The sequence below is a fragment of the Danio rerio genome, chromosome 16 (genome assembly GCF_052040795.2).
Source record: "Danio rerio strain M-AB ecotype USA chromosome 16, GRCz13ab, whole genome shotgun sequence".
NCBI lineage: Eukaryota > Metazoa > Chordata > Actinopteri > Cypriniformes > Danionidae > Danio > Danio rerio.
In genome coordinates, this window is record NC_141036.1 from 12,831,617 (window position 1) to 12,850,628 (window position 19,012).

At 35.9% G+C, this 19,012-nt stretch overlaps 1 protein-coding gene and 1 long non-coding RNA gene across 7 annotated transcripts in view; one reads left to right on the forward strand and one right to left on the reverse strand.

The window, feature by feature from the left end:
* Window positions 1–19,012, forward strand: part of rasip1 (Ras interacting protein 1) — a 41,841-nt gene that overhangs the window by 9,771 nt on the left and 13,058 nt on the right. For 3 of the 4 annotated variants that reach the window (XM_087285005.1, XM_087285004.1, NM_001289880.1), the window contains 6 exon segments: window positions 4,154–4,414; window positions 5,959–6,185; window positions 8,551–8,712; window positions 9,073–9,277; window positions 14,265–14,563; window positions 15,627–15,788. In XM_087285005.1, the coding sequence (XP_087141131.1) occupies window positions 4,154–4,414; window positions 5,959–6,185; window positions 8,551–8,712; window positions 9,073–9,277; window positions 14,265–14,563; window positions 15,627–15,788 (1,316 nt within the window). 4 annotated transcript variants of the gene reach the window in all.
* LOC137487882 (uncharacterized) overlaps window positions 1–19,012 on the reverse strand; it is a 39,370-nt gene that overhangs the window by 1,839 nt on the left and 18,519 nt on the right. For all 3 annotated transcript variants that reach the window (XR_015511163.1, XR_015511162.1, XR_015511164.1), the window contains 2 exons: window positions 9,199–9,289; window positions 4,099–4,344 (listed from right to left, as the gene is read on the reverse strand). This is a non-coding gene — a long non-coding RNA (uncharacterized LOC137487882). The remainder of the gene's footprint in view (window positions 1–4,098; window positions 4,345–9,198; window positions 9,290–19,012) is intronic.

The following is a 19,012-nucleotide window of genomic DNA, read 5'->3' on the forward strand; positions in this document are numbered from 1 at the left end:
AAAAAGTGACTTATGAACATTTTTAATAGTTTAAAGTAAGATATTGTCTTGATTGGTGCTCTTTATTATGGTAGAAAAACTTTGTACTAAACTGTCAACAAGGGGGTAGAATTGCCACATGGGTACATGTCGCTACCAAATCCACCAATTACTGAAAAATCCCCACCAATAATTTAATTGCCTTTAAAATAAAATAATGCTCTGTCAACCTTTAATAACCTAGAGGTGCTCAAAGTATTAAATCCATAGACATATATAATAGATAATAGGGATAAAAACGGTTCCATTTCATCACATACCTCTCTAAATTTCTGCACATTCATATCTCCTCAAACCCAGATTACAGTAAATCATGTAAATTGACTTTTGCAGCATAGGACATGCTAAATTAATTGTTATTTGTATTATTAAGTGTTTAAATGTTTTTAAAAGCACAAAACAGAATTTGTGCTGTTCAGCACATGCGCTCTAGGGACGTGCGTCCCCATCAATATCAAGAGCAAATCTATTCCTAAAGAAGTAAAAGCTCCCTTGCTTCTTTACATATTGTTTCATATACATTATATTATTTCAAACTACTAAAATGTCAATAAAAGTCACTTTGTAAAACTGTAGAGTTGAATTTTCAACATCAGAAGTCGACAGAGCAGAGATTAAGGTCCCATAATGCAGTTCACAACTGTAAATAAACAGAAAACACTTGTGAATCACAAAATACGGAAACTGTTAATTAACAGATATATTTAACAGTGTGCGTCACGGTGGCGCAGTGGCTAGCACAATTACTTCACAGCAAGAAGGTCGCTGGTTCGAGCCTCAGCTGGGTCAGTTGGCATTTGTTTGGTGTTTGCATGTTCTCCCTGTGCTGGTGGGGGTTTCCTCCACAGTCCAAAGACATGCACTAAAGATGAATTGGGTAAGCTAAATTGTTCGAAGTGTATGTGTTTCCCAGTTTTGGCGTAAAACTTATGCTGTGTAAAACATATGCTGGATAAATTGGAGGTTCATTCCGCTGTGGTGACCCCTGATTAATAAAGGGACTAAGGCAAAAATGAATGAATGAATTTTATAGTGTAGCTATGTTTCAATCCAACTATTGTATGGACATTTAGCACAATAGCTTAAAAAAGGCTAAATGGAAACACCAAGATGCAAACACATTTTGAAAATGTATGTAAAAAAAACTTATGTGCACAACTGAGTTGGATAAACATTTTATCCAATAAGTGAAAAGTACAAAAACTACAATGCAAACACATATACTGAATAAACTCCAGCATTCCATTCAATTACACTCAAGCTTATTTGAGAGGGCTTTTATTTCAATCTAAATCAGAACGTTAAGGTGTTGTGTATAGGTTGGACAGTATATAGTCATTCACCTGCAGTATACATAGTGTCATTTTCAGAAAGATGATATCTGCAGTGTGTGTATAATATCTTTTAATAAATATTGTGTTTTCCATGAAGTATAAAATTTGCATAAAAGTAATGTGATTTTGTGAGTCACATAACCGTAGCTAATCTATACTACACAATGGTAATCTGCTTTCATGTAGGAACTGGGTCAACATTAAAGAAGACCTTTTATGTTAAAATAATTTTTTTAAGGGGTTTAAACACAGTTATGTGGCAACAGTCTATGAACATAACCAGCTTCTAATAGTAAAAATGTATTCATTTTATTTTTTATAAATCACACTTCATAAAAACAGAAACAATTTGATTGACCTTCTCCCTTTGTACATCAAAGCAGGAATGTACACCCCATTAGTGACAATCTCTTCCTTATTAGCGCAGAACGTTAGTCTTGTTTTTGAATCTACCGCATAGGCATTTGTAGCTCCGCCCTTTTTTTAAAAGAACACAATCTCATTTAAATTTAAAGCGGCAGACACCAAATGGCACTATTAGGATCAAAGCCAAAAAAGGGGCAGTTCTTAAGCTTTATTTTGAAGCTTCTCGCACACTCTAGGGACCTCAGTGATTATTTGAAATATTAAAGAAAGGGGCATGATATATATGGACACACATTGTAAAACATCTGAAATTTAGTTTTGATCATCCTGAAATCTCTTATTTAAAGTCTCATCAAAGCGGTTCAATATTTTACCTCCCATGCTCAGTCATGAGCATCTGCGATCCCAAAGAGCATCTCTGTCACGTTACTGTGATGAGATGAGGACAAAAAATAGGATTCAGGTGAAATTTTAATGATACAGTCTTCTTGAAGTCTTACAAGGTATCAAATAAACTAACAGAAGACTATGTGACAAACTTAGATAAGCAAGATAATTATAGTATAAACAATCCATAATAACGGAGTTCAGCTGTTTGTGTGTGTGTGTGTGTGTGTGTGTGTGTGTGTGTGTGTGTGTGTTTGTGTGTGTGTGTGGGATTAATGGAAATGGAGACGGTGTGTGCAAAAGCCGAATGTAGGGAATTGTAGTTCATCACAGGTCTGTAGTTTACCATGCCAGTGTCACGCCTCCAAAAGCCACAACGCATGTTTCATCTTCATGTTCTGAGGCAAGTCATTTATTATATGCTCCTAAGACCCTAAGAATTTTTTTCTTTTTTTTCTATTTATTTTTTTGTGATTTCCTACATCCTTTGGGTTAAAAAAAATTCTACAATTTAAAGTTTTTACATTTTGTTTTTATTTTTTTACATTTTATTTTTACCACTCAGACAACAAAACTGTACGGGTATGGCTGTAAAAGAATATTAATTCAATATTAATGTTACAAAAAACAAAACAAAAGCCATTTTTCCTTTTGTATTGAAATTCCAGGAACAATTTAGTCTGAAAAAGAGTCGAACTCAAAAAAAAAATAAATAAAAAAATAAAAACTTATTGATGTTAATCCAAAATGGATGTTATTCCAAAACAATTTTTTTGTAAATCCAAAACAAATTTAACATGAAATTGATTTAAAACTGATTGCCTTTCTCTAATTGTCTGTAATTCTCTAATTGTCTGATTGTCAGACTCTAAATCAGAGTCTCCCTCAATTATCTTATAAAGAATCCTCTCTGCTTCAGTTCTGCCTCCTACAACATGCAGTCATTAATTACATTAAGAAGTCCTGCTGTCCACTATAGTGGAAAAAAGGATGATTTTGAAACACAAACAAGTAAACAGCTTTAAAAGCTAAATGTATTGTTCCTGACACTTTATTAAACAAATTTACATGTAATAATAATAGTAAAAAAAACATTTAAAAAGCTAAATTTTACATGCCTCTCTCCTTCCAATAAAATGTGTTTTTTGTATGTCTGCCATTTTGGATGCAGTGTAAGAAGTGGTTCCTAGCATGCCAGCCAATCAAATGACAAATCACTAGAAAGCCCAGGATGTCCTCTGAACAGTACAACAAGACTTGACAGTGTAGCTCAAAAAATTTAAAGAAAATTCTTGAAAACGCAATGTCCACTACAGAGGACACAAGTCAACTGGCGGGGTCTCAGGAAGATAAAAGTAAAAGGCCAACAGTGTCTTCTCCAAACACATTGATGGTCATTCACAAATGTTTTATGCGATATTCCAGTTTTGTACATATACCTAATTCACATCTTTGGATGGAAACAGAGCTATTGTTGACTCACGCTCAACTTGTTCTATACCTGTTTGAGTCTCTTTTTTTATGTTGAACCAAAAAGAAGATATTCTGAAGAATGTCAGAAACCAGTAGCCATTGACTTCCATAGCCATAGTATCTTTTTTATAGTATGGATAAAAAGAGTTCTGGTTTCCAACTTTCTTTAGAACATCTTCTTTTTGGTTCAACAGAAAAAATAACTCAAGAGGGTGAGTAAATAATGAGTAAAGTTTTGGGTGAACAATCCCTTGAAGGGGACACTTACTAAACACAATGTTGTGTGTTTTGACATTTCATCTTTTTAAAATTCATTTGATGGTGCTTTTGAGGTGTTTGAATTGTTGTTGTCATTGGTTTTGAAACTTTCATATAATTATGCATCCTAGGATTTATCTAAATCTTGTATTTCTGAAAAATAAAACATCAAAAGCAAGCCCCAAATAGTCAACATGCATTCTGAAACGTAACAGATTAGCTGAAGGAAGCTAGGCTTTACCCGCTCATTGTGCCTTTCCCTTCTGAATGTCCCGACTTCCTGTTCACCTGGTCAGCTCTCCAGAAATATTTCCCCGAGGACTTCCTGTTGTGTGATGTCATTGGAAAGCCCATTCACCAGGCAGATGGAGCTGTTAAATGGCAAACGGAGTGCCGGAGGGGTGTAGCGTCCTGGGAATGTCCCTTACAGCTGGTGGATATGTGGAGGCCCAAAGACGGTTTCGAGCGACGCTTCGAGATCCAGCGCCTGGATGAGTATGAGAGGGAGGAGAAAGAGAAGGAGAAGGAAAGAGAGAGGGATGGAGAAAGCTATCAAGGTTAGAACATCTTAATACACAGTCATGGTCTAAATTATAGGCATACTTAGAGAATGACAGCAAAAAATAACCATGCTTTCAAAAAAAAAAACATTCATTCAAATGAAACAATTGAAAACGGGATGCCTTATTATGAAATAAATACTTTTCTCTAAATCACATACACATTTTTGGCAGATCTAAACATATTCAATAGTGAAATATCTCTGAAGCATATTTACATTCATTGTTTGGGTGAAAAAACTCAAAAGTGTTCATAGCTCTGTTTCTCAGGAATATAAATATAAAACAGAAAAGCCAAATTCTGTTATTCATCCTCAATAATGAGTAAACAAAAGTGTACAGTTCTGATATGAAGCAGAAGATTGTTGTGCTTCCAAAATTTGAAAGTGTTTGACAGAATAAGCAGAGGTTTGAAAATTCCATTTTCATTGAAATTCCATTGAAAAAGCATTCAATTAAATCAAACCAATCCAATGAAAACGTTATGAATCTTTCGAAGTAAAGTCAACTAATTGCTTTGAACAGTATTTTGTTTAGATCACAGCAGCATCGCATTCTATCAAATACCAACATAAAAGAAAGCCTGAAAGCCTAATATGCTAGATGTCTTATAATGGCGAAGCCTTGATTGAATCTCTCATAATGACAATGATAAAAAAAAATCTTCTCACTGTAAAAAATTAAATGACAAAAAGTCAAGACAACAAATTTTTTTGTTACTTTAACTTATTTTAATAAGTTAATCAGGTTTCAGCTCAATTGTAAAAGTTGTACTTTATTTAACTTAATATTTTGAGTCAGTTTCATTAATTTAAGTTGAGATGACTAGAAAAGTACATTTGAAAAAATTGTGAAGAAATGTATATCAGTATGCCATTAGCAGGCCAGTCTCCTTATTGGAAAAAAGCTGGGGAGGACCTGAACAACACAATCTCACGGCAATTCGTAACTTTTTCATTTAGTGGCTAATTCGTATGAATTCGTACGATCTAATTCGTACTATTTAGTACGATTTGCTCATCCCCCAATGACGGTTGGGTTTAGGTGCCACACCTCCTTTTTAAAATCGTACCATTTCGTACGACTGAACTCGTACAAATTCGTACGAATTAGCCACTAAACTATACTTACGTTTTCTCGTGAGATCAGGCTGGACCTGAAATATAAGGATTTGAAGAGATGCTGTAAAGAAAAATGCTCTCTAATCTCTTTCCAGGTTTCCTCCAACAGGCATTTTAGGAAAACACTCAGAGATGTTATCAGGGCAAATGGAGGTTGCAATAACAAAACAAAAAAACAAATAAACAAATAACAAAACAATTTCATCCAATATGTATTAGAATTTGTTTTCAATCAAAAGAATTGATTTGCACCCATTTTCAATTGTTTTATTTTAATGAATGATTTTTTGTGTGTAAATTATATAAAAAAAGCTCATATTTACCAAGGAAACCAATAACTGTGACTGTTGTGATCTCTATGTATGTACAGTATAAGTCAAGTCCATAAACAAACAAATGCGAGATCTGCTGTGGTGACAGGTGTGCGCTGGAGGCGGAGCCGCATGTCTTCTGGGGGCGGAGCTGAGGAAGAGCGAGGTCATCGAGGGCGGAACTCAGAGCTCAGGAGGAGCATCAGTGACATGAACCTTAGTCTGAGGCGCCGACAGGGAAACACTGGCAATGACCCTCGCCGCTCTGGCTGTGCCCAAAACAATGGACAGGACAGGAAGAACATAGTGAGCATGATCGCAACTGAAGGAGGAGAGGTAATAGAAAGAAACAGGGCCACTTTTCAGCATGTCGCAAGCTCAATAATGTGAAACTGAACTGACAAGACAGAAAAATAAAAATTAGTTTTGGTTCAGATTTGTATTTGCTCTTATGTCATGTAACTATAATAACAAAATGTAATTTTGTATTACCTGTAAAATCTTACACGTCAGAAGTTGAATCTTAAACTTCAAGATTATTTCTCATTAATTATTAATGTTTACACAGCATGAACTAAGGTTTTCTTGTTATAATTTTTTTCAGAAAACTTATTACCTTCATTTGTACTTTCCCCTCCATTAGTTCTCCATAAATATACACATTTTACATTGCAAATGTTATTTTTAAACTCAAGCATGTACAAACACAGTATTTTAAAAAGTCAAGATCAATTTTCATAATTTTATAGTTTACACATTTTTGTATTTTATAACCTGAACTAAATTTGTTTTTGTAAACTTTGACCTTAATAGTTGATAGTGCACTCTTTATTTTTCAATAGCATAAAATCTTAAAATATCTTTTTTAGAAGTGTTTAAAACACAAGCTTATTTAATACTTTTTGCACATAGTTTTTTTTAATAACTGTAAACAATTTATTTATTATTCTAATTATTGTATAAGTTTTTATAATTATAGTAATTTAACAATATATACACATAAACACATAATACATATTATTTTCATAAAAAAAATCTCAAACAGAAATATATTCATAATCACAAATATATTCATAATCACCTCAAATAACTCATTGCTGTATTAGATCAAAGCAGGGTTTCTGCAGGGTCTTAAAAAGTCTTAAATCTTAAAATCCAAATTTTAGGCCTTAAAAAGTCTTAAATGTCCTGAAATATTGAGCTGTAGGTCTAAAATCTTTTTTAAACAGTTCTTAATTTTCCTTTCCATGCATCGCTACTAAATCTGGCCAAAACCCATACAATCATCAACAATCATCTCAATAAAACTTTAAACTTTTTATATTTTAAAAGGTATTTTTTTACTTCATTTATCATAATGGTTTAATTATTTTCCTTACAATAACATTTTTTTTTAAAAAGTTCTCCATGTATTTGCTGCTGAGGAAACTGACCTGGACAGATTGTTGTCCATAGATTTAGTTTATTATAGTTTTAAAAACTTTTAAAACATTTGATTATTTTTCTTTTATTTTAAAGAAAGTTTATATTGTAAAATGTGTATTGATACAACTGAAGCTTGCTTGCTTTTACACAATATTTAAAATATTTTTCTAAAAAATGTAAAGTAAAATATTTTACTTTTTAAAATAATAATGTATTATTGCATTATTAAATGTGTTAAATTATTTTTTTTAAATTTCATGGGGCAAAAAAATAAAATCTTTTCCATCTGGGTGATTTATCTTAGTATATTAGAATATCTTAGTTTTTAACCCTTTATGGGTCTAAAATTCCATTCATAATGGTCTTAAAAATGTCTTAAAATGTCTTAAATTTAACTCTGAACTCTCTAAATGGTGCTTCCACTAAATACAGAACAAAGGGTCTGAATACTTCAGACCATGTGATATTTCAGTTTTTCTTTTTTAATAAATCTGCAAAAATGTCAACGATTCTGTGTTTTTCTGTCAATATGGTGTGCTGTGTTAACATTGAGGAAAAAAAAAAAAAAGATTTTAGCAAATAGCTGCATATAAGAGTAAAAAAATTATCTGTATACTTTCTATACTCACTATATATCTATCTCAGTGTGTCAAACGACAATTCCATAAACAGCCCATGAAACTCCAATAGGGTATATGCCGAGCTAGTGTTTTTCCCATACTGATACACCTCCGGTGACCTGTTATTGTGAACTTTTTTACATTTTATACATTTCCTTTTACAGCATCGATGTTGTAATGTCATTAAAATACATTCAGTTAAACAAACTTTGGCATTCATTTAGTTGCTCAAGCGTAAAACGAGACAAAAAGCCGTTTACTCGCACGCGCCCGTCAGAATTGGCAGGCTAGCGCAGAAGCTCTTTTGAATATACTGGGGTAAAATAAATGCTCATATTATAAAGACATGGCGGGGGAAAATGTTATTTAATGCAGTGCTTCTTGTACAATCTGAGACCCACTTTATATCAGATATCACTCAGCTAGTGGAGATCGCTGATTTTTAAAGAAAACAGACCTTAAAACGCGGCCGGTTTTTGCATTGGCATACAGTTCGCTGGAAGCGCTTAACCCAGGTTACTGGCAATTTAAAAGTCCTATTAGCATGCTTCGGCATATACCCTATGGCAGCCTCAAACTATAGTTAAACGCCAATATGACACATTTTCATAATACATGATTAATGTCCCCCATTCTCATAACCCTTCTACTTTCAGGTCAGCGGGTCAAGAGGAGGCGTCAGCGAGTCAGACAGACGCACCCGCGTGGCAGAGGAAGACAAAGACACCTGCGACCTGGAAGTGATGTCGCAAAGCCTGATCCTTCCACCGACAGACCGGCCTTACTTCCTGTTACTGCAGGGCTACGACCAGAGCAAGGCTAGACATGCATCAGCACACTTATCTCACCGCCATCCCATGACATCATACCTGTATTCCTCTAATCGTAACATACCATCGATGCCTTTATACCTCTGAGTGCAATAGCCATTGAACATGCATACAGAAGCTCTATATACACACGCGGGACGGACAATACCAACACAAGCATGCTGTGTCTACCTCAATGACCTCACACAAGCACACATTGTCGAAAACTGTAACACTCTTCATTCCTTATCATGGCTGTTTTTCTGCAACTTAAGATAGGAGATGGCACAGATTGTCGTGAAGACCACAATAACAGCTTTTTTTGCTCTCCCATTCTCCTTCTCACTCTCTGGTTTATAATCTGTTTAGGACTTTGTGCTGTACATCATGGCGGGTCACACTCATGTTTTTGGCCGGAAGCCGACGTTTCGTGAGCGCGAGATGGACAGGGAGAGGGAGAAGAAGGGGAAGAGGCCTCTAAAAGTGGACACGTACCTCTCAGCTCCTGACCTGCTCGCCCGACACCTTCTGATCAGAAGAGACACAGCCGTCCCAGAGCAACCACATGGTCAAGGTAGCCTGACATCTAAGACAAAGAATGACAGCACAATACAACAACATGAAACAAAATTAAATCTTTGGGGTTTGTTTTGATGAAATTGATCTTGTAGTCGTAATACCTTTGGCCCAGTATATACGTGGTATTGAATAAAGTGCATTTCTCTTAATCCAATACCAATTGTGACCACAAAAACAATCTTATATTGCACCGTTAAAGTAAAAACTGCATAGTTAGGGCCAAAAACTATTTAAAATTTTTTTATGCCAACAATCACTATAATATTAAGTAAAGACAACATTCTTTATGAAGATATTTTGCAAGTTTCCTTCTGTAAATATATTAAAACAATCCTCACAGTATTTCTGAACCCTGAGATTTTTAGATTGTAAAATAATTAATTCTCAGCTAAATATTGTCCTACCCTAACAAAACATCCGTCAATGGAAAGATTATTTATTTGAGATGATGCTTAATTTCCAAAAATTGACACTTATGACTGGTTTTATGATCCAGAGACACTGGATGATCATAAAGCAGGGGTGTCAAACTCAATTCCTGGAGGGCTGAAGCCCTGCACAGTTTAGTCCCAACCCTGCTCCAACACACTTACCTGTAGGTTTCAAGCCTGAAGGACTCAATTAGTTTGATCAGGTGTGTTTAATTAGGGCTGGAACTAAACTGTGCAGAGCTGCGGCCCTTTTGGAACTGAGTTTGACACCTGTGTCATAAAGCAAACGTAAATGCAGTCTGAAATGTTTTGAGCTTTTTCACCATCATGAGCTTCTAAAGATTAAAAAAATTCCCAAAAATTATGGTAAAATGGCAGCTTTGGTTGAAAGAGAACTAAAAAGAAAAATGTAACACTTTACATTAAACGGCCATATTCCAAACCACCAGTGGTGTAAAGTAACAAATAACCATTACGCAAATGACTGTACTTGAGTAGTTTTTCTCAGAAATTGTAATTTACTAATTAGTTTTCCCTTTGATTTTATCTTGCAACCCAAGCTCATTCTGGAAACGTAGCCCCGCGGACGTTTCTGGAGGCCGCGATTTACGTGGCCGGAGGTACGTAAAGGGCGCGTTTGTTTTTTTTCGAGCGAACGCTGCGGGGCGGTGTGGCGCCGCTCCGCCCCTCCTCTTCGCGCTCGCCGGCCGACGGCTCGCCTCCGAGTGGAGGGCTTTCCCGATGCAATCAGTTTGTCCGCTTAGCTTACAGCATTGCGTCGGCGGAGCGGAGGCCCCGGACGAGGAGGAGGAGGAGCCGGCCGCGGATGACCGGGATCGAGTCCGGGGAACAGCAGGTTCCGGAAATCAAGTAAGACGAAAAACGGAATCCGAAAAATAAGGGTGAGAACGCGGAAAAACGCAAAAAATCGCGCACAGCGGCCTCTCGCGGATCCGCGAAAACAAACAACGCTCGAATACGTACCTCCCGGGACGTAAATTTTTAGTTTTTAGTGCTGTACTGGTACTTTTACTTCACTACTTTCCTTCAACCTGCAGTCACTACTCAATTTTTCCTCGTCTATGGGGACTAAAAAAATCAGTCTTGTGATTCATGTTCAATCAAATTGCATAAAAGGTAAATTACACCATAATGAACCACCTCAAGACATGGGTGATTTATAATTGCAGCAAACTGTTTTGAAGCGTCAAAAGTGTCCCAGAAGATGTACAAAATCGTCACACGCAATGATTTAGAGCCTGTTTAGATGCATGTCACTGATGAGATGACGGATGTCTACTGTATGATGACCAAAATGGCCTTAAACAGCCAGCAAGGACATGGCATCAACATGATATTAGATTGAAGTTGTTCCCCAATGTCGTGGAGATGTTGTGTTTTGTTGAAAATGAGGTTGACATCAGAAGTCAACAGGTTGACACCAATGTCCAACATCCAACCTAAAATCAACCAAATATCAACGTCTAATGATGTCACAGCTTGATGTTGTGTGGATGTTACCAACATATCTATCAGACGTTGGATTTCGGTTGCCATACCTGATGAATAAATGTTAGTATTTGACGTCAATATGATGTTGCTTTAAGATGTTGGTTCGGCGTTGGATATTGGTCATTTTCCAACATAACATAAATTGAACCAAGTAATCTGACATTGTTATTGGACGTCAAAATAGCATTATCCTTAGACGCAGACTACACAATGAATTTTGGTCACCGGACATCACAACCTGAAAATAACCTAATATTAATGTCTTATGACGCAGTGTGCCTGCTGGGCAATGACTACAGTAAATGCACTACAGAATGATACGTTCACACACATGTAAATTACATGTAAATGCATCAGCTTTTCACAGCGTAATACTGGCTACTCACTACTCTTGAGTGCTTTTAAAAGGTCTCATACTCATTACTCATACTTTGAGTAATATTTACAACAGACACTTTTACTCGCACTACGGTTGGGCAAATAATGGTACTTTTACTTAAGTATGATTTTTCAGAACTCTTTCCACCACTGCAAACCATACACCAAACGTTTAAACATTCTACACTAACATCTACAGACCACAAACATGTGATGAGACAGTAGTAAGATGGACGAGATGTAAAAAGATTATTTATTCAGCTTGATTATTTATTTCAGATAATCTCATTTTTTTTAAAAAATTGACAATTGTGACTGATTTTGTGGTCCAGGGTCACAAATGTCTGCATATATCTGTGGTATGAAATGTATTTTTTTATCTGTTAATTCTGTTAGCAGTCCTGTATTTTGATTCGTTGTTTATTATCTGTTTAATACAATTTCAAATTACATAATAGGATCTTAATCTCTACTCTGAGCTCAACTTTTAATACTGGAAAGTTTAGCACAGTGACTTTTATTGACAATTTTAGTAGTTTGAAATATTATTTGGAGTGGTCATGTGAGTTATGGAACAAAAACAGGCAATGAGCTGCCAGGACATGTTTTCAGTATTTTTTATGGATCATTTATTGTATATCATATCGTTTAAACTGCTAAAAGTAAAGGAATTCGAATTTAAAGGGCCACGCAATCCTTCCTGTCTCAGAGGGTGTTTTCACACCTTTAATTTGAAAAAAAAAAAAAAATCTGAAAAGTGAGTTATTCCAGCTTTAGGTGGGAGTGGCGAGTGGCGAAAACGGGAAGGGTTTGCATGAAAAGGGGAGTTTCATTACATGCACTACAGCTGATTTTCACACTGACAACACAAACACAGATGCAGGGGAGTGTTTGGGAGAGCAGCATTTACAGTGGATCTGAGAGATGTGTGGAAGTGGAGGATTTTCAGTCCATAATATTGTAACTATACTACTGTAAATTTAGTAACTAAATCATTTTGACTAAGGTATGTCTTTAAAAACTGAAAGAGTACTGCTAACAATACTAACTAACTCTGCCATCTGAATAAACAAAAAACATTGATCACACACTTACCAAATCCGTAGACAGGACAATCAACACAAACTGAAACCGCATCTTTTTTTTAAAAGGAGACGAGCGACATTTCACTATTTCCAGATTCCAGCTCTTGAGTAAAAATGTTTCCTACAAACATATTTGTGTTGCATGTTAGCAGACAACTGAAATCCACATATGTGGCTTCTTATGTGTGCTGTGCTCTCATGGCGTTGAAAAGGAAACAAAACATTCATTGAGGCACATTTATAAAGGCAACACTGCTGACCCATGTCTTCTGACAATTCCTCTACTACTTGTTTGAATTACGGTTGGCAACACAATGCGCCGTCTCTCTGAACAACTATATCATGCCATACCTGTCAACTCTCCTGTTTTAACAGTTCTATCATCACCTAAAGGTATTTTCCCCTATTTCTCCTGTATCTTCAATCTTTCTGTGAAGGTTGGCAATAATACACGCAACCCATACCGCCGAACCACCAGAGGGCGACCCTCACTTTTAAATGCAAGTCTGTTCTGTGCTTTCATTTTATTTAGGCATGAAAACACTTTAAAATAATTATAAAAACGGCATGATTCCCTTCCTTTTCATTACTAGTGCTGTCACACCTCCTATGCAATCCTTAAAACAGTCATATAGCGGTGTGTTATGGTGAGCATTATCCTTAGCTTTACATCCCAAATGTTGACAGGTATGTATCATGCATATTAATGAAGTTGCATCTCGTTCACAATAGAATTAATATCTCTTTCTCATAAATTAATGCACAGATGTGCTAAAAACTCAATAAAGTCACTTTGTACCAGCCAGTACAGACATCCAATCTCCATGCTAGAATTTACACAATGATCTCAACGCCGTGATGCAGCTTAAATTTCTTTTCAAACCAGAAGAAATAATTTGCACGAAATAACTCAAAAACAACCAATTTTCATATTTCACATTTAGCAATTTTTAGCTAAATATATGTGTCCTTATAGGATTTTTTAGCAAAGTGTGACATACATATGGACTGTGAAGATCTCAAAAAATGTGTTTTGGTGTTTTGTGACCCTTTGAACATAAAACATTTCGCAAAAATGCAACTGCATTTTTTTACACTACCAAACTGCTTTAAAAATAACAGTAGTCTGAAAGTTGTGTTGTGTGCATGTGTGTGTGTGTACACAAAAAGACCAGCAGACATTTAAAATAACACTACTAAGAGTAAACTTGCATTGCCCAATATATAATTATGCTAGCATATGGCCAATAGCTATCAACAATATTGCTGCAGCAACAATGCAGTTAAAACATATCAAACAAGTATAGAGTGTTTGGCTGTACACTATAGGCTACTAAATTACTCCTGAAGTATACTGGAGAACCCAGCAAATACCTTTTCCAAATTTTGATTTATTTAATTATTAAAGGTTGTCCATTAGAGTTGAGTATTAAAACACATCAACTTTGTTAAATAAAAGGAGATTAATGGTACCAGCAGGAGGGACTACCTTTATAAATTTTGGGTTTTCATTATTTACATAACCTTAACATCATATTTTGAACTTCATATTCTTCCCTCACGCTTCTTTCCTCAGCCCTGGCACGTCCATTCAGAGGAGGACAAGCTACTCTTAATGGAGCTCCACTTTACAGAGAAGCAGTCTTAAAGCCAGGAGACCTTCTTGGTCTTGGCAGCCACTTTCTTTTCCTGTACCGTGACCCGCATGTGACTCCCGTCCCGCCACTGGCACTACCGCCACCATGGCAAGGTGACATGCCGACTTCCTTCGGGCCCGGCGGGATGACAGACAGACAGGAAATGCTTCGGCTGTATCTTGGGTCCACAGAGTCCCTGCTGAGATACCAGGCCAAACATGCTGATGCCCTGCTGCAGGTAAACACTGATAGGATCTCATTTATCTGCCGTAAAACAAACACCAGTGCATGCCAATACACAACTCCCCTATCAAAACAGCCGTTTAAGGCAAAACTGTTTTGTCAAGCACCTGTCAGTTTTGACATTCTGTGCTTTTTTTTTGGTCCGATGTGAAGAAACATACACGTTTAAGTAATTCTTTTGTCACAGCTTATCAATTTGTTTGTGAATATTTCAAATTCAATGCATATTTTTAACAGTAAATTAGTTTATTCTCTAGCAATGAGCCACAAATCTCCACTTCAGCAGCACTTACATACAAAAAAACATCGGTTTTAATCATATTCTGTTGTGTTTTTTAACTGAGGGAGATAATCTCCTGGACAATGAAATGAAAAAACATATTTTTTTAAAATTATGAAGTAAAAACATTTCCAAAATCCTCACCGTAAAACTTCCTCCAATGTATGGATTTGTGTGCTACAAATGTACACTCACCGGCCACTTACTTAGGTGCACCTTAGGTAACCCTGTTTGCCTTCAGAACTGCCTTAATCCTTTGTGGCATAGATTTAACAAGATTTAACACCTTTCTTCCCCATTCTGATGCTCGGTTTGAACTGCAGCAGATCGTCTTGACCATGTCAAAATGCACTGAATTGCTGCCATGTGATTGGCTGATTAGAAATTTACGTTAACAAGCAGTTGGACAGGTGTACCTAATAAATTGGCCGGTAAGTGTATACAAATATTTAGTGAAATAATGGCCCATTTGCTTATGTGGACAATTAATAAAACTAGTAATACAAAGTTTTATGCAGATCTTAACGAAATCAATCAACAGAGTAAATAAGTAAATAAGTTATTAGCTATTTATATTTACCGGCAGTGTTTTGTGTCTTTCAAAAGTCAGGTCAGACCTCATTTTTGCATCGTTTAAAATATGTCATGATTAATGTACAATGAGGAAAATATTATCACTGGTAAACTGGTGTGACAAATACTGCAGTAGTTTCAGTTTTGCCATGGCTTCATAATATTTATTTAAATAAATCGGTTACTGCTTCTGCTTTCATTTCAGGAAATTATTTTAAAGAATACGAGCCCAGATTCAGGGGGCGGAGCTTTGGCACCTGCATATCTTCTGTCACTCATGATTGACTACGCCTCTAAACATCTGGATCCCGAATTAACACCACAGCTGCTTTTAAAGGCAGCCAATCAGATCAAAGGGATTGTTTGGGTGAGTATCTGAAAGTCTAAAGCGGTGAATCACAACCAAGGCTTTGCATCTGGGATTTTTCATGTCATTTTTCATCCAATGTCTGCCAAACCAATATAAACTAAATGGAATAATAACTTTAAAATGTGGGACTTTTTTTCACTTGAAATACTTTTTTTTTGCATTTGTTTTAATGAATAATTTAGTCTAAAGCAGTGATCCCCAACAATCAGATTTTTCTTTATACCATTTATCTTAAACATACAAAAACAATAACAGTTTTAAAATGAATATATAAAGTAAGTATTAATCATTTATATTGAATTTATTACTTTTAAATCTTGTGCTTTTGTTAACTCGCAACTTTGCAAAATAAATTTGATTACTTTTTTATTTCTTACATCTGTCTGCAAAATCAATATGAAACTAAATGGAAATATAGCTGCAAGCAGCAATCAAGGGGCCAAACGGTTCATGATATGTGAATATGTTCGCAAATTATAACTTTTTTTTTTGTCAAAAATCTAAATTGCAGATGCCTAAAATGGCTGACTTGGGAAAACCAGACAGCATTCAACTTGGCATGCTCTGTCGGATGTGAAGAGACCAGTTTTATGAGTTTTAGACAAAAGGTTAAAAAGTCATAAGCAAAAAGGCTATTTTTTGTGTCTCCAAACCACTAGGGGGCAATGCACTGAAACGTGGCAGATAACCTCAGACCATGGTTGTCATAACACACACCAAGTTTGGTGTGAATATGTTAATGAGTTATGGAGATATTGCCTCAAGTCCATTTTCGCAAGCTCTATGTTAGATTTGTTTACAAATTAAACAAAAACGGTTTGAATTCCATAACCTTTGGTCACCATGTTCTGTAGATCATGTGTTTAAATTTTGGTGTAAATCGCACAAATGGTCTAGGACGAGTTAGGTCAAATAGGCTTTGCGAAAATTAAAAAATATGAAAAAAATTACATAAAAAAAATGATGTCATAGGAAGTATTTTGATTGTAGTCCATTCGGTTCAAGAGTTTTAAAGATAAACAAAAGTAAAACTTTGGACAAAACATTGTGCCAAATTATACAACATTCCTCTATATGGTTATACGGGCTGCCATTCAAATCTGGCGAAAAAGAATCGGAATAATAATAATAATAATAATAATAATATTAATAATAATAATAAAAATAGGAACGCTAACGAAAATAATAGATGCCTATGCAACTTTCCTGCTTGGCCCCTAAATATAATGATACTATATGGGACTCTACACTATTCTTTTATAAAATTACAGTATATATTAAATGATACATTAAATACATTTATTTATACATAAATAAATACAAATACAATTAGAACATAAGTGTTTTTTCACCAATAGTACATTTAAAATGTGTTTTTAAAAGTAATTGCAGCAATAATTTTAATGATAATGTTAAATTACATCCAGGATGAGTAAAGTCTGGAAAGTTCAAGAAGCATCCTGATGTCCTAAAGTGTGAAATCACCGGCTTCAGGAGGAGTAAAGTGGTTTGGCTGTTTTATAACAACACTGAGACAGCTCTTAGAGTGAAAAAGTGATACTGAACATGACATGACTTAAACACCAAACAGACACATTTTATGCCTTATCTGGCTGAATCATGCTTTGGTCAAACTATGCCACAAACATAAGGTTAGACTAGCAATTAAAGAGGTCATGACATATTTTTAAAACTGTTTTAATATGTTCTTGTAGTTCACTTAGTTATAATATTAATAATTTATCTATACAATATTACAAAAGAAGTTTAAACCGTCATTCTGGTCCTCTTTGTAAAAATGTCTGGGTTTAGCCAAGACTGATCACACCAGTTCTACTGTATGCATCATAGGCCTAACAACATCCATAGAAAACCAGATTTCACAAGTAAAGCATTATAAAATGATCAATATTACTTATTGTGCGCAGCTGCAGCCAGATCCACTGCAGCTCTGCTTGCTCTCCTCTTTGCAGGGTCTTATTACGTTTGTATACTGTATCTACCGTAAACAGCACCACTAATTATAATTGATTGTACTTGCTTTTGGCGCAACACAATGCTGTAGTCAGGGGTAGGCAAGAGTTATGCTGCGTTCACACCAGACGTGGATGAAGCATCAAGCGTGAGTGATTTACATGTTAATGATGCGATTCGTGCAAATGTAGCGGCGCAAGATGAGCGTTTTGCACGAATCACTCGTGTTGAAAATCTAAACTTTAGTGGACATTCACACCGCGTTGACCAATCAGGAGCTTTCTCTTGTATGGGGCGTGATTATGACGTAGCACCTGTTGTTAGTGTCCTGAGTGGGAAAATCCTCTTGCTGACACCGGACAACAGTTCATCAAACAGGGCTCGGCTCAGTCGGAAGCAGTGTTGCCAGATTTAGCTGATACCAGCCCAAAAAATACGCTTAAAAACAAAAAAAAAACCACCCCGGAAGTAACGTTAAAGGGGGAGGGTTACATTGCAAACCCGCCCAAAAATTTTCTATACCCGCATATGTCATTTTTGACCCACACGATTGTGTTTAAAAGTAGTCGGAAGCACCGCTGAAAGCCTCAGTATAGCTTCCGGAGGAGTTGAGGAACTCACAGAGCTGGGTGCACCTCTGAAAGGATCTTGTCTAGTAGACTCGGACACGGTGCCAAATGAATATATATGCTGTTTTTAGCCTTCCCAAAGCACACAAACACAGCCATTCTCTCAATAAAATCCATGTTAGTCATTTAGCGATGAAGCTAGAGTCACCGGGCAGACAGAAGCCCTGCCCATGACGTAAATCTGCGTCTATTGTAAAGTAAATTTGACGCATGAATAAAGCGAGTAGACTCAAAATGTTCATGTGTCTATTTATGCATTAATATTGAGATTTATTTTTGCGCTCCACATCTGGTGTGAACAAAGGATTAGTTACTGACTAACTACACGTCAATGGGTAGAGCTGGTGCTAGTAGGCAACGTCTATGCAAATATACGCTTATTTCAATCGGCCGGAATTTTAAAGAACCAAAGCGAGGCTGCAGTGGGAAGAAACCCAGAAGTATAGGTGCAGAACTGTAAACATTGCAGTAACATGCTGTGGACAACAAACCTCCAGCTGTTGCCGAGATTTCAAAATGCAGTAATGATGTAAACATCACTTAAATATCATTCAGTAAGTTTAATTTAAACAATTAAAAGCAATTTAGCATCAAACAATATGCCTTAAATTTTAGCGG